At 60.0% G+C, this 13,889-nt stretch overlaps 6 protein-coding genes across 6 annotated transcripts; 3 read left to right on the top strand and 3 right to left on the bottom strand.

The window, feature by feature from the left end:
• Positions 1-285: 285 nt before the first annotated feature.
• Positions 286-1,310, top strand: A1Q1_01363 (ER to golgi family transport-related protein; the record flags this gene model as incomplete). Its single annotated transcript, XM_014324402.1, has 4 exons — positions 286-336; positions 389-464; positions 616-880; positions 1,067-1,310. 4 exons carry the CDS (start codon positions 286-288, stop codon positions 1,308-1,310), a joined length of 636 nt encoding a protein of 211 aa, XP_014179877.1.
• Positions 1,311-1,877: 567 nt separating this feature from the next.
• A1Q1_01362 (co-chaperone) lies at positions 1,878-3,565 on the top strand (the record flags this gene model as incomplete). Its single annotated transcript, XM_014324401.1, has 2 exons — positions 1,878-2,046; positions 2,124-3,565. The coding sequence occupies 2 exons, from the start codon at positions 1,878-1,880 to the stop codon at positions 3,563-3,565; spliced, it is 1,611 nt and encodes a 536-aa protein (XP_014179876.1).
• A 247-nt stretch (positions 3,566-3,812) lies between these two features.
• Positions 3,813-4,533, bottom strand: A1Q1_01361 (uncharacterized protein; the record flags this gene model as incomplete). The annotated part of the gene is made up of 3 exons (XM_014324400.1): positions 3,813-3,855; positions 4,004-4,101; positions 4,399-4,533. 3 exons carry the CDS (start codon positions 4,531-4,533, stop codon positions 3,813-3,815), a joined length of 276 nt encoding a protein of 91 aa, XP_014179875.1.
• A 254-nt stretch (positions 4,534-4,787) lies between these two features.
• On the top strand, positions 4,788-5,657 carry A1Q1_01360 (uncharacterized protein; the record flags this gene model as incomplete). The annotated part of the gene is made up of 3 exons (XM_014324399.1): positions 4,788-4,826; positions 4,884-5,325; positions 5,485-5,657. The coding sequence occupies 3 exons, from the start codon at positions 4,788-4,790 to the stop codon at positions 5,655-5,657; spliced, it is 654 nt and encodes a 217-aa protein (XP_014179874.1).
• A 285-nt stretch (positions 5,658-5,942) lies between these two features.
• Positions 5,943-7,244, bottom strand: A1Q1_01359 (uncharacterized protein; the record flags this gene model as incomplete). Its single annotated transcript, XM_014324398.1, has 4 exons — positions 5,943-6,383; positions 6,621-6,783; positions 6,845-6,979; positions 7,183-7,244. 4 exons carry the CDS (start codon positions 7,242-7,244, stop codon positions 5,943-5,945), a joined length of 801 nt encoding a protein of 266 aa, XP_014179873.1.
• Positions 7,245-7,670: 426 nt separating this feature from the next.
• Positions 7,671-10,809, bottom strand: A1Q1_01358 (beta-glucosidase; the record flags this gene model as incomplete). Its single annotated transcript, XM_014324397.1, has 2 exons — positions 7,671-10,316; positions 10,363-10,809. The coding sequence occupies 2 exons, from the start codon at positions 10,807-10,809 to the stop codon at positions 7,671-7,673; spliced, it is 3,093 nt and encodes a 1,030-aa protein (XP_014179872.1).
• Between the last annotated feature and the right edge of the window lie 3,080 nt (positions 10,810-13,889).

Raw genomic sequence — 13,889 nt, 5'->3', positions numbered from 1 at the left:
TGGAGATGCCAATTAGAGAGAGGATTAGTGTCAGCGGTGTAAATCGAAATTAGGCCCGGGTAAATTTGCGTGTTTACCGCTCCCCCGGAGATGAGTGTCGCCCACGACTGCGACATGAGAAAGGCGACGGAAGCAAATCGCCGATCGCCATGTGCCCATGATGGCCGCTGACACGTCGTGAATGTGAATGCGCGCGGCGAGCGCGTCCACCGCCGCAACTGCAAAACACACGACCACGACGTTGAACGACGTGCACGACCACGGACGACTTTCGACGAGCCCACGATGAAGCTCACGACATTCCTGCTCGCCGCGCAGGTCATTGGCCTGGCGCAGGTTAGTTGCGCTGATTCCAGAGCTACGCGGTGATTGACCTAGCTGACCTCAGGCCCTCCACTTCTACTTTGACTCGAGCGAGAAGAGGTGTTTCGTCGAGGAGCTCCCGAGTGACACGGTCGTTGAGGGTGAGTATGCCGACGGAGGATGCGAGTGTCCCGCCGTGCTCGTTCCTCCGGGCCGTACCTTGGCAGACAGCACTGCTCTCATCGCCTTATTGGGATCCCCAACATGTCGCGAAGCAGCTGCGCGGTTTGGGAACCTCAGCTGACAGGACAGGAAAATACGGAGCCCTCGTCTGGGACGACGGCAAGCAGAGCTGGGAGGCGGACCCGGGACTGCAGGTCCGCGTGAATGTCGAGGACCTGTCGAGCGCGCAGGTCGTCGTCAACACCAAGGGACCGCACACGGGCACGTTCACCTTCTCCTCCCATGAGGCTGCCGATCACCAGATCTGTCTCTCCACCGAGGGAGTTGGCAGCGGACACAAGCACGTCAAGATGTACCTTGATGTTAACGTTGGACCGTCGAAGCATGACAAGGAGTGAGTATTGGTCAAAGGGGTGTTGCCGAGCTGTTCCCCTATCGACTCTCCCCATGTTCTGCCGTGCGGCTTCCGTCCATACGGAGTGAGGGGAAGGTCCTCTTGGGTGGTGTCGTTCGGTAACAAGCCTGGCGCATCTGATAAGCTGCACCGCTCCTATTTGTGCCCTCGGAAGCTGACTAGCAGGTCCGACCAGCGCCACATCGGCACGCTCGCGGGCAAGCTGAACGAGCTGAACAAGAAGGTCGCCGACATCCAGCGCGAGCAGCGATACATGCGCGAGGTGGAGGAGCAGTTCCGTGACCTGTCTGAGGCGACGAACGCGCGCGCCGTGTGGTACTGCATTGCGCAGATTGTCGTCCTCGTCGCTGCCGGAGTGTGGCAGATGCGCCACCTCAAGGTGTACTTTGAGGACAAGAAGCTGAGGTAGAGCGCCTAGCCAAGGCCATGGGCTGAGGATGCGGAGCGCAGAGGCTGCGGTCCTGTGTTCTGTCCCCGGCTCAGATGAGAGATGTAGGATGATAGTGATGCAGTCATGACCCCTGGATTCGACGATCGAGTTTCGCGTTTCGAGTCATCCGTCAGTCGAAAGGGTTGCACCATGCATGCTGGCGATGGACACCGGCCACGGTGGCATGACGGGGTCCAGAACCTTCCTCGTCAGCGTGCAGGGCGGCGGAGACGGCATACGGGAGGCGGAACAGTTTGCCACCCAGTGGACAGCGAAACGCCACGTGTCCCATTGTCCCTCACCACGTCAGACCGAGGCCGCATTGTGTCGTGCTGCAATTTCCCTCTGTCCGCCCCGTTCAACGTCCACCTCGACGACTCGTCGCCAGCTCAGCCGCTCTTTCTTGTTTAGCCATACTGCTTACCTTGCGCGACGCAGAACGCGACTGCACCACTTGCTTGCTGAAGCTCCGATACGCATTTGAGCGCTCCGCGCATCTCCGACCAACCACCCAGATCGACACATCCGACGGAACGACATACCAAAATGAAGGTCCTCTACGGCCTCACGCTGCTTGCGCTCCTCTCGCCCCTCCCCGTGTCTGCTGACGCGGGGGCTGGGGGCAAGTCCGCCGCCGAGCTGTCTACTGAGGGCAACCGACTCCTCGCTGCGGGCAAGTACTCGGACGCGGCTCGGGCGTTCGGCCAGGCGATCGGTGAGTAGTCCACCAGGTTGAGATGCAGCAGCGCCGCTGCCTCAGCTATCAGTCACGCGAGCTTAAGCTGACTTCAGAATCCGACCCGAGCTCGTACCTAAACTACTACAAGCGTGCGACCGCCTACCTGTCGCAGGGCAAGCAGGCAGCCGCGCTGGACGACTTCAACTCGATCATCGAGATGAACCCGAAGTTTGCGCAGGCGTACTTCCAAAAGGCGAAAGTGCTCGCCAAGGAGGGCGACCTGGACGACGCCGCGTCGGCGATGAAGCAGTTCTCAAAGCTGAAGCCGGGCGACGAAGCGGGCACCAAGCTCTCATCGGACATCAGCAGCGCCAAGAGCGCTCTGAAGGCGGCTCAGAACGCAGCCAAGAAGAAAAACTGGGACGACTGTGTCGCCGAGGCGACGAAGGCCATCCACGTCTCGCCCAACAACAAGGGAGTGCGCGAGCTGCGCGTGCGCTGCGAGACGGAGCGCGGCGACGCTGAGGCCGTGTTTGCGGACATGACGCGGCTGGCGGCGCTGGACCCGTCCAACCTCGAATCGCACGTCCAGCTGGCCCAGCTGGCGTACTACCTCATCGACCCGGCCAGTGCGCTGAACGAGCTGAAGAAGTGCCTCCACTCGGACCCGGACAACAAGGCGTGCAAGAAGCTGCACCGCGCGTGGCGCGCACAGGGCAAGGCGCTGCAGCAGGCGCACAACTTTGTCAACGGCGGCAAGCCGCGCAAGGCCATCAACCTCCTGCGCGGGACGCAGGACGAGCCCGGCCTGATCCCCTCGTTCGAGGCCGCCCTCGACGAGGCAGTGAGGGACGGCCTGATCGCGCCCCAGTTCGCGGCGAAGGAGAAGAGCGCGCCGCGGCGGGAGCTGCTCGCGCTCGGGTGTCGCGCGACGGTGGATGCGCAGGACTTTGGCTCTCGCGCAGGCAAGCAGTGGTGCGAGGCGCTCCTGGCGCTGGAGCCCGAGAACGAGTCCGCGCTCGTGTTTGAAGGCGAGCGCCTCCTGAAGGCGGAGGAGTGGGAGGGCGCGGTGCGCGCCCTGCAAAAGGCGTTCGAGAAGAACAGGTCGCAGGCGATCCTGCAAAAGCTGCAAAAGGCCGAGCGACTCCTGAAGGTCTCCAAGCAGAAGGATTACTACAAGGTGCTCGACGTGCCGCGGGACGCGGACGAGCGCACGATCAAGAAGGCGTTCCGGAAAAAGGCCAAGGAGAACCATCCCGACAAGAACGGCGGGAGCGAGAAGGAGATGCAGGCCATCAACGAGGCGTATGAGGTCCTCTCGGATCCCGAGCTCCGCGCCCGCTACGATAACGGAGACGACCCCAACGACCCGACCGGCGGCCAGGGCGGAAACCCCTTCGGACACCATGGAGGCGGCGGCATGCCGTTCTTCTTCCAGCAGGGCGGCGGCTTCCCCGGCGGAGGAGGGTTCCCAGGCGGTGGATTCCCGGGAGGCGGGTTCCCGGGCGGAGGGGGTGGAGGCGGACAGAAGTTCCACTTCCAGTGGGGACAGTAGACGACGAACGGAGCGAGTCGCGCGGGGAGGGCACACGGCGTGTACCGGCCCGAAGCCCAGAAGGATCTCTCAGATCAGTAGACATAGACCCAATTATGTATTGTTATATTCTAGAACATCGTGGGCCGACTGATACAAGTGGCTGCAATGATGACTGTTCGCCTCGTGCGTGTGTGCCGCCGCTGAAGCCTCTGCCTAATCGATCAATCTAACGAGTCTAGCATATGATGGTGATACAACAAGGACATTACTTCTTAGCCTCCTTCGCCTTCTTCGCGGCCGTCTTGGGGCTATGGGTGTCAGCTAGTCTTCGAGTAAGCGCAGAGAGCTACATCATGCCAGAGCGACGTGTCAACTGGGGACAGCAGGTGACCGTAGAAAGGTTGCAGCGGACGCAACACGCCTCCTGCACAATCCAGCAGAAACAGAAACACTCACTCGTCTCCTCCCTTGTCCTTCATGATCGTGAGCTTGCCCGCCGACGCGGCGTTCACCATCTGCCGCTCAATGTTGGCGTTGATCTTGGTGGAAAGAGCCTGGGGTCAGCTGGGTGTTCAGGAGCGGTACGAAGCTGTGAGAGCTCAAGGGGAGCATGTCCTTGGGAGCTCGGAGCGAAGAAAGACTGCAGCGGTCCGCTGAAGGATCGCACATCGTCTTTGAGTTCTCAAGCAGGTCGAAAGGCGCCTCATCGAAGCCCGCCTTTGTCAAGTGGGAGCATTGGATCTCTGCGCTGTCTTCGTGCTCGACAGAGTCACCAGTAGCCGAGCTCCAAATCCCTGTACCAATGCTCCATCCCATACCCCCTCGCCCTTCTCCGCACACCACAGACTCACCTTCTTGGTCATGTACTCCTTGCTCGCCATCGCCTTCTTCGGCGCGCAGTTGCGCTTTCCCTTCTTCGTCAGGCCCGTGTTCTTGCGGCCGCCGCTCGTCTTGGCGGCCTTCAATTTTCCAGCTCCTTGCGCCATGGTGTCGTTACTTTCTAGTCGTGGCGTGGATGTTACGCTGCCGCAATAGAGTGCGTCGTCGTCGTCGCTGAAGTGCGGCTTGGGTGGCAAAAATTATGACACTGCGGGGAAGCGCGGGGAAGACAGCACGTTGGGTGGAGGTTGGGACGATTTTTGGTCCCGACATGACAGTGGCCAGAAAGTCGGTTCAGCGAGTGGAGGATGGATGGAGGAAGACGGCACGAGTTAGTCACTTGCACACCCACGAACTGACAATGGCGACCCAGCAGCAGGAGCCCAAGGGCTTCAAGTACGTGATTGGTAAGCTTAGGTCATTATCTCCAAGCTAACGTCCAGAGCACATGGAGCAGGATGACGAGGAGACTAAAGCCCTCCCCGAGTGGGTGCGTCTCGAGTACGCGCACATGCTGTCCTCCGTCGGCCCCTCGTCCAAGGTGGCCTTCACCTCTCTGTCCACCACCTCCGTGCCCCCGCTGAAGGAGTATCTTTCCGGCAAGCCCAACGGGGGTAAGGCCGAGCTCTTCACGCAGCCCGTGCTCGAGGTCGCTGCGCAGCAGGGCATTGACAAGGCGCGCATCTGTCTCCTCGACCCGCGGGCCGAGCAGGTCATCCAGCCCGACGACGCGGACAAGTTTGACGTCTTCCTCTACGGCGGTATCCTCGGCGACGACCCGCCCCGAGACCGTACAGGAGAGCTGAGGAAGCTTGGGTTCGAGGGCCGCCACCTCGGGCCCGTCCAGATGACGACGGATACGGCCGTGGGCGTCACGAAGCGCGTGGTTGAGGACCAGGGTGAGTACGGGCGATCGGCGAGCGGAGCGAACTGCAGACTGCTCCGGATTGCCATCTGATCCTCGTACGGACGGGGGTTTCTTTGCGATTCTCGTATACCTTCCTCGTTCGCCGCATAATTAGGAGCTGCCTAAACGTGAGCTGTGAGCTAACATCCAGTGCCGCTCGACCAGATTCCCTTCGACGACCACCCCACGATCACGTTCAACAAGCACGAGGCGATCGAGATGCCCTTCCGCTACGTCAAGGACGAGAACGGACAGCCGATCCTGCCCCCCGGCATGCGGGAGCACCTCCACGCCGACCTGAACCGGACGATTGACGAGTTCTAAGTGTTCCGGGCGTCCTGAGCGCCAACGCGAGCGGAGGGCCGGCTCCGTACAGCGTGGGAGTGCAATGGTTGTGCTCTCGCGGATAGATTAGGAAATGCATCTTGTAATATTGCTCCAACGATGTCGCTCTAACACCGTGGACAACTAGTGACTTACGTACCGCCAAGACGAAGTGGGCCTGGGTTAGAGCCTCGACGGGGAGCCACTTCGGTCGTCAGTTCGACGTCCGATGCAGAGATGAAACGAGGGAGATCTCACAGAGATTGCATTCGAACTACTGACTACTTACAGCTTCTCCTCGAGCCACTTGTCCCACTCGCTCCTGCCCCAGCCGGACGAGACGGATCCGTCCTCGAGCCCGTTCAGGAGCGCGGTGGGCGTGAAGTGGATGCCGTTCTGGCGTCCCTCCTTGATGAGGTACTTGAGGGGCTCGAACATGACCGAACCGCCGTTCTCCTTCTGGTGCACCTGGAGCTGCTCGTAGAGCTTCTTGCCGTCCTCCTTGGCGCTGGCGACGCCGGCCTTGGCGAGCACGTCCTCGGCCACCTTAACGTAGGCCTCCTGCACCTGCGCGGGCGTCTTGTCGTGCACGGGCTTGTTGAAGAAGGACTCCTGCACGGAGAAGACGCCCAGGAGGTAGTCCCACCACTGCTCCGGGTGGTCGGCGCCGAAGCAGAGGAGAGCCTCGACGGGGTACGTCGAGAAGTAGTGGCTGCATGTTAGCTCCTACCCTCACACCTGAGCTGGGTGATCGCCGAGAAGATCGGCAGCATAGGGCCCGGCGCTCTCCAGCTTGCCGTGAACCAGCAACACCACTGATGGCTGCCGCTGCAGAAACAGGTAGAAGCACGTCGGTCCGCTTGCCCGCAAAAGTGAGGGTGGAGGCTCTTCGTGCGTTCGGAATCCGCCGATCGTCAGGGTCCGCAAAAGCAGTCGCCGAGATTCTCAAACCCCGGCCCGCACCACTGGCTGGGCATCACGGTGTCTGCTACGTCGTCCCAGCGTCCATGCAGTGGTCACTGCTGCGAGAGTGTTCCACGCCGCTCTTTGCTCAGAGCTCACTGCGCCCGGCGATGAGACTGGCACACCGAGATCTGAGTGAAACTGAGTGGAGGCAGCAGAGCGGCTGGTCATCGATCATGACCCAGTAGCGCGCAATGGCTTCGCGAGGGAGGAAAGACACTCACAAGGGCTGAGGGTAGGGCCTGATGATGAGCTGGAGTTTGCCGGCGTACTTGCCGCCTTCGCGGACCTGGGGCAGGACGTTCTCGGTGAGCGAGCGCGCGCACTTGTACGAGAAGGGGCACAGGGGGTCAAGGTAGCTGTGGAAGTCAGCTCATCCGTTCCTTGCTGAGCTTTCGCTTGTCTGCTGTTCTCCTCTCTCCTGTCTTTGCTTGCTCTGGGCGCACTGGCGAGCTGTCGCTCCCGCGACACGATGGCTGGACGAACTCAGCTGCAGAGCCAGCAGAGGAAAGAGGGGAGGTGACGGTCGTGGAAGAGGCACGAACGCTCAGCGCGCACTCACATGTCGAGCGTCTGGCCGCCGGTACCGATGCGCAGGAACGAGAGGTTCTTAGGGAGGCCCATGGTTGCTTGTTGTTGTTGCAGAGGATAGAGAGAGACTTCCGCCCTGCGAATCCAACTTATATACTCAGGGCCGCCAGCCTCCACCAGCCTCGAATTGTCAGCCGCATATGACCTCATCGCTCGCGAAATGGCACCATGCGCACTTAGCGTGCGTCTGAACTCCTGTCCGAATGCGACATCCCGTGCGTCCCGTGGTCAAGATAGGAAGAAACATAATACTATGCATGCGTAACAAGCACCCTGATTACTGCTTTGCTATGTATCGTATGGAAGGCGGAGAGAAGATTACTTGAACTTAGGTTTGTCGGTATGATAGAGTAGGGAGTATCGGTTATAGGATATGGTAGTTGTTGTTTGCGTTAGTAGTGCAGTGCACGCGGGGAGGACCAGCCTTCACCGTGTGTTGTCGTAGTGTCCGTTGTGTGTTTAAAGATCGTGAGCGGGCGTGAACTTGGCAGTAGGTCCGCTGTCGTCGAAGCTGTCGCGGCCGACGAGGGCAGTGAACTCGCCTTCGGGGACCTCCCACTTCTGCGTCTCGGCGTTCCAGATGGAAACATCGTAGCGGCTGAGGAAGAAGGAAACGCAAGCCTCCTGTCCGGGCTCGACGTAGACCTTCTCGAAGTCGCGGAAAACCTTCGGCGGCTCGCCGAGTCCCTCGGGGTACCTGAGGTAGAGCTGAGGAACGGCGTTACCGGCGCAAGAGCCGGAGTTGCAGACGTTAACCTTGACCTCCCAGCGGCGGCGGTGCAGGTCGTCCGTCATCGAAGTGCCGATGGTGGAGTTGTACGTCGGCTCCGGGCCGTAGACGACGTCGTGGCCGTCGGTAGGCTTGGAGCTCTCAGCGCTCGAGGTAGCAGAAGCAGTGGCGGAGGCGCTCGAGTGCTCCTCACAGTCGCAGGGAGCCTCGGATTCAGTGCCGTTCGGAGCAGCAGTGACGTTGGCAGAAGGCGTAGCCTCAGCAGAGGCAGAAGCGTCGGTCGAGTTGTCGTCGCCAGCATCCTCTGAGATCCAGGTGTCTTCGTCCCGGCGCGCGTGGCGGCGAGAGAAGGAGTGCTCGAAGCGGCGCTTGGTCTTGTCGACGCAGTTGATGGAGAGGTCCTTGAAGTCAAAGGTGGTGTAGCTGAGTCCGTAGCCGAAGGGGTAGCGAGGCTGGATGTTCTTGTTCAGGAAGTGGCGGTAGTCGATGAACAGGCCCTCAGTGTAGGGGATGTTGGTCTCGGGCGGGATATCGGTGTCGACGTAGTCAATGACGGCGGGGTAGTCGCCCATCTGCTTGGCAATCGTGTAAGGCAGGTGGCCGGAGGGGTTGTAGTCGCCGTAGAGAACGTCAACGAGACCGCTGCCGACCTCCTGGCCGGCGATGCCCTGCCAGACAACAGCAGTGATGTTGGGGTGCTCGATCCACTGCTCCATGTCCATGGGTCCGACAGAGTGCACAATGACAACGGTGTTGTTGTTCACAGCAGCGACAGCCTTGACGAGCTCGTCACCATTGTGCCAAGCCGAGATGTTGTTGCGGTCGCCCTCGTTCTTGTCGACGGTGATGTACTGCTCTCCCGAGTCCGAGTTGATACCGACAAGAGCGACGTCAACACCAGTGGCAGCCTTGGCGGCGCCCTCAAGATCCCAGTTCTCGAACCAGTTCTGAATGCCGGAGCCGTCCTGGCGAGCACGCTGGAAGATGGCCTGGTAAGGGTCAACGAGGTAGGGGAAGTTGGTCGTGCCGGAACCCCAGCCCATTGCCAGGATAGCGTCGTTTCCACCGCGGTCGGGGTAGCCGTTGGGACCCTTGGGGGAGGGACCCATGTCGAGACCGATGATGCCGATAGTCTGAGGCTTCTTGAGCGGGAGCGCACCCTTGTTCTCGAGAAGAACGATGGAAGAGGCAGCCATCTCGCGGATGAGCTTGTAGTGCTCGCCTTGGACGTTGACATGCTCGTTGCCCTCCTCACCCCAAGTGTTGAAGTTGACAGCGGGGTAGTCCTTGTCCTGACCAACGAGGTACCAAGCCGCGAGGACACGCTGAGCCATGTCGTCGAGACGCTCGATTGGGAGCGAGCCGTTATTCACCGCCATGGTCAAGTTCGCGTTGAAGTACGAGGTCTTGCCGCCGTTCATGTGGATGTCGCCAGGCATATCCATGTCGAGACCGGAGAGGGTTGCGAGCACTCCAGAGTGGGTCGCGTCCCAGTCAGACATGACGTAGCCACCGTAGCCGAGGTCCGTCTTCAAGATGCCGTTGAGGGTCTTGGCGTTCTGGCCAGCCCAGGACCCGTTGATGAGGTTGTACGAGCACATGACCGATGCGACGTCGGCCTGCACAGCGCGGAGGAAGGGGTGAACGTAGACCTCGCGCATAGTGCGGTCGTCGATGTTGGAAGACGACGTTGTGCGGTTGCGTTCCTGCTCGTTGGCGATGTAGTGCTTCACGACAGCCTGGACGCCAGCGTCCTGGATGCCCTTGACGGTCTGGTACGTCGCGATACCAGAGAGGTATGGGTCGCCTCCAAACCCTTCCCAGTTCCTGCCACCAGCGGCGACTCGGCCCATGTTGGTCATGGGACCGAGAGCGGCGTTGATGCCCTTCCCTCTAAACTCCTCGCCCATGGCGTGACCGCGGTCGTAGATCTGCTTCTTGTCGAAGGTCTGGGCGGCGTTGATGCCGGCGGGGAAGGCAGACACGAGGTCCGCGAACCGCACACCGAGCGGCGCATCCTGCATACACTGCCCCGGGAAGTTGTGCTCCGGGATTGCGGCAGTGTTGCCGACGCACCGACCCTGCATCCATCCGGTGCCCGACACGACCTTGACCTTGTCCTCGACCGACCAGCCCTGCAGCATGGCAGACGCCTTAGCGTGCGCCTCTTGCCAGCGTGGAGGGAACTGCGACTGGACATTCAGCGGAGCGCCAATGTTCTCAGACGTGTAGCCCTCGGGCACTGTGCAGAACTGGCACTGGCCGCTGTTGCTCGTATCCGGGTTCAGCCCGCTTTGCCCGTTCGAGCCCTGGTCACCACCATTCTGAGCGTTGGAGAGAGAGAGGAGAGAGAAGAGGAGGGAGAAGAGAGCGACCTGCATGGTCTGTTGTCAGTGAAAGTCAAGCGTAGAAGGAACTTACAGCTTCAACCGCTTCAAAGAGTAAGTCAAAGGGATGAGCGTACCACTGGGGAAAGATTAAGGACGTCGAGTCGACGTCAGCTTTATAGTTTGCAAGATGAGAAACGGAAGTGAAGTTGGAAGGACTGCAGACAGTGTTTGCATGGGGCTGCTGCGCTTCGTGCGCTGCATGCGCTGCATGTGCTGCCTGGGAGTCATGGTGCAGCGAAGCTCCGGCAACAGGGCCTGAGGAGAGCAAACGAGGAGCGCTAAGGGAGATCAGCCGTGTGGTGAGTACGAGTGCGGCGAGACACATGCAGACGCTAGCCACCTTGAGAGGCAGGGCTAGCCATCTTTGCCTCGCCGTGGTCCAGGAGTGCGGGCGGCGCCTGCGGAGAAGTGCCGTAGCGCGTTTCTCTGACTGCAGCGGCGGTGTTGCGCCTGTGGAGCACTTGGTGTTGACGCGCATGATTATTTTGGTTTCGGACGTCTTGGCTGAATGAATTGGGGTAGAGAGTTAGCGTGCCAGGGCGATCGATCGCAGCGATGCCGGAATCATGCTGTGTGCCGCTCCTCCTTAGCTTCAGCTGCTGTTCTGCTGAAGGACGGTGCTGCTAACGGGGTGCTTACTCTGCTCTGCTCCATCCGATTCGATGAGAGGAAAAATCAGCGCGGCATGCGGCAGTGGATGAGGAGGGGAGCAGGGACGAGTTGTTGACTGCGCTGTGCAGGGCGAGAGAGAGACAACGGCCAGGAAGAGTCAGGACATGTCAGACGCTAGCAGCATGTGGTCCACTGGGAGTTGAGGTCGGCCGTGAGAAGTCTCACGCTTGTCACTCGGCTTCCTCACCGTTGCGGCACTGTCCTTGCGGAGGGTGAAGCTTGATCGACCCACCCCATTAACACTGAACCCTCCGCCGCCGAGGAGAAGAAAAGCACACGCGTCCGCACCCAAAGCTTAGTGCGTGCGGGTGACTCCCACCGCCCAGGTCCGCTGTACGGCAGGACCGGCCATCTGTGACTCTCGAGGGGACTAAGTTAACTCTGCTCGCCCAGGTAGAGTGGTAGCTCGTGACATAAGCTTTGAATGTACATCCGGAGGTCGACGTTTGAATGTACATCCGGAGGTCGACGTTCCAAACAATTCAAGACATGTTCTTGCTAACACAACCACCCCATCCGTGCCCACATTGCTCGCCTGATCGCACATCGCTGGTCACTTGGTCTGACTGGCATGGAATGCTGTACGCGATGGCTAGCAGCCGCCAGCCATCCTCCCAGGTCCCAAGTTCATGGGTTAGCCAGCGAATACGGAGGTTGCGCCGAATGTTTATCGACTTTGTCCAAGTCACATGCCCCGCTCATGTCGTTTCGCCGAGGTTCATCCGACAACTGTCTGCGATATTGTGAGTGATCACAACCTGCAGCCTGCAAGCCGAACAGCGAGTACGTCCAGGCCCCGACAGAAATCATGGGGATCTCAGAGCTAAGTTTATGCACGTCACGCTTGTGCTCCACACTCACGCACTGTCGATCTTAGATACTCACGGTCTCACGACCAAGGTACCGTTGAGCCCATGTCCGAGCCCGAGGAGGCGGGCAACTTAGATGGGGAGTTCTGCCGACGGCCTCAATTGCCGTTGCACCCTTCGCCATGTCCCCCGAAAAACCTCACGGCCTGCTCTTAGCTTCTCTACCACGCTCGTAGCGGAATCAGTGGTACAGGAAACTGGCTGGTTGCGGCGCTTCCCTTCGGTGCTTTCGTGCGGAGTTGGAGCTACCTACCCATCGAACAGTTCTGTGCGGTTATCATTTCAGACGTCGAACTTCTAGTTCTCTTCCAGAATCAATGAGATAAGAGTGTTCGGAAGGGTTGGAAGAACATGCTCTGCTTGTTGACCGGCGACCCTCCCGCGGCCCGGCCACGTGCAAGAAAGGCATGCAAGGAAGGCACGAGACGAGAGATCTAAAGGACCAGAAAAAGGGGCGTTACTATATTCCGCTACAGACTTTTCCCTAATACTGCAACGCCGAGTAATTCCAGGCACGGTCAGGCACAGCCTGACGTGTACAGGAGGTGGACTGTGATACGGCGCTCGACAAGTACTGCATCGACCTTACCGGCCTTGCTGCCGAGGGCAAGCTCGACCCCGTCATCGGCCGTGACAACGAGATCCGACGAGTCATCCGTATTCTCTCCCGACGAACGAAGGGTAATCCCGTCCTCATCGGTGAGCCCGGTGTTGGTAAGACCGCCGTCGTTGAGGGCCTCGCCCAGCGCATCGTCGACCGCGATGTCCCCGCTTCTCTCATCTCCCGCGTTCTTTCGCTCGACATGGGTGCCCTCATGGCCGGTGCCAAGTACAAGGGAGAGTACGAGGAGCGCGTGAAGGCTGTTCTCAGCGAAGTCGAGAAATCTGGACAGGAAGGAACGCAAATTATCTTGTTCATCGATGAGATACACTTAATAATGGTACGTCAACGCGTTCCCTCGAAGAACAGAGAAAGTTTGACGAAGATTGGTGGAGAAATGGGGAAGTTCTCGTGAGGAGAAGTTTGGGTGTTGTTGGGTGGTTGAGTGCCACTTCGGCTAGTTTCGGTGACTTGATTGTAATTGAGACCGATTAGCCGCTCCTAATGGCTGGTGCCCTGAGATAGTAATCAGGCTACCGCCACATTAGGATCCGGCTGGCTTCCAGGCCCTCCTTCGTCTAGGGCCTGCGCACGCCGCCCCACCCGTCCCTCACGAGTAGCCCGCTCCCCATACCTCTGCATCGAGTTGTGTTTATGTGGAGAACAGGAGCCAGAATCTGGAGTGAGTTAACCATCTTCCACAACGCAACTCACGATCGCGCCAGATGCGGGCTGCTGACGACCATGAGGCCGCACACCTCACAGTCTGTCGGTACGTCGCATAGTTTCGCCCCGCAGCGCGGGCACATGTATCCCCCGCGCTTTAGGAGGCCATGGCACGCGCAGAAGCTCTCGCCCGCTCCTGGCAGGCGGGTAGGGAAGCCCATGACGAGCAGGTCGCCGAGTGGCGGCGGTCGCTTCGGAGCACCGGGAGCTTGACGTCCGCCACGCGCGAGCGCCTCTCGCACATTTGCAGTCACAGGCGCCGTTATCGTCTGTGCCGGCGGCGGAATCGTCTCCCATAGCAGCTCCTTGTAGTGGTCCTCGTCGATGGCTACGCCGAAGCGACCACCTGTCCGCTCTGCGATCTGCTTGCAGATCTTGATCTCGGCACTCAGGCTGATGATCGTAACGCGCACGCGGGCGGAGACGAGCTCGTCAAGTACCTGGTGGATGTTCATAGAACCGTCTGGGTCGGCGGTCGAGATGGCGCTGAACAGAACCAGAACCTCGAGGGAAGATGTCGAGGGAAGGTGCGACATACCACCCCGCGCCATAACGAGGCCGTTTTGCAGACTGGGCTCGCCAGCCGGCTCCAATTTGCGCTTGTCCGCCAGTGCCTCAATGATTTCCTGCGGGTTGCCTGACGTTAGCTGTCAGCACCACCCACTCGAAGCTCACCGCACATCGGCACCA

This window comes from Trichosporon asahii, assembly GCF_000293215.1.
Source record: "Trichosporon asahii var. asahii CBS 2479 unplaced genomic scaffold scaffold00050, whole genome shotgun sequence".
NCBI lineage: Eukaryota > Fungi > Basidiomycota > Tremellomycetes > Trichosporonales > Trichosporonaceae > Trichosporon > Trichosporon asahii.
Note: the sequence above shows the minus strand (reverse complement) of the source record. Positions and strands in the feature narration are given on the sequence as shown.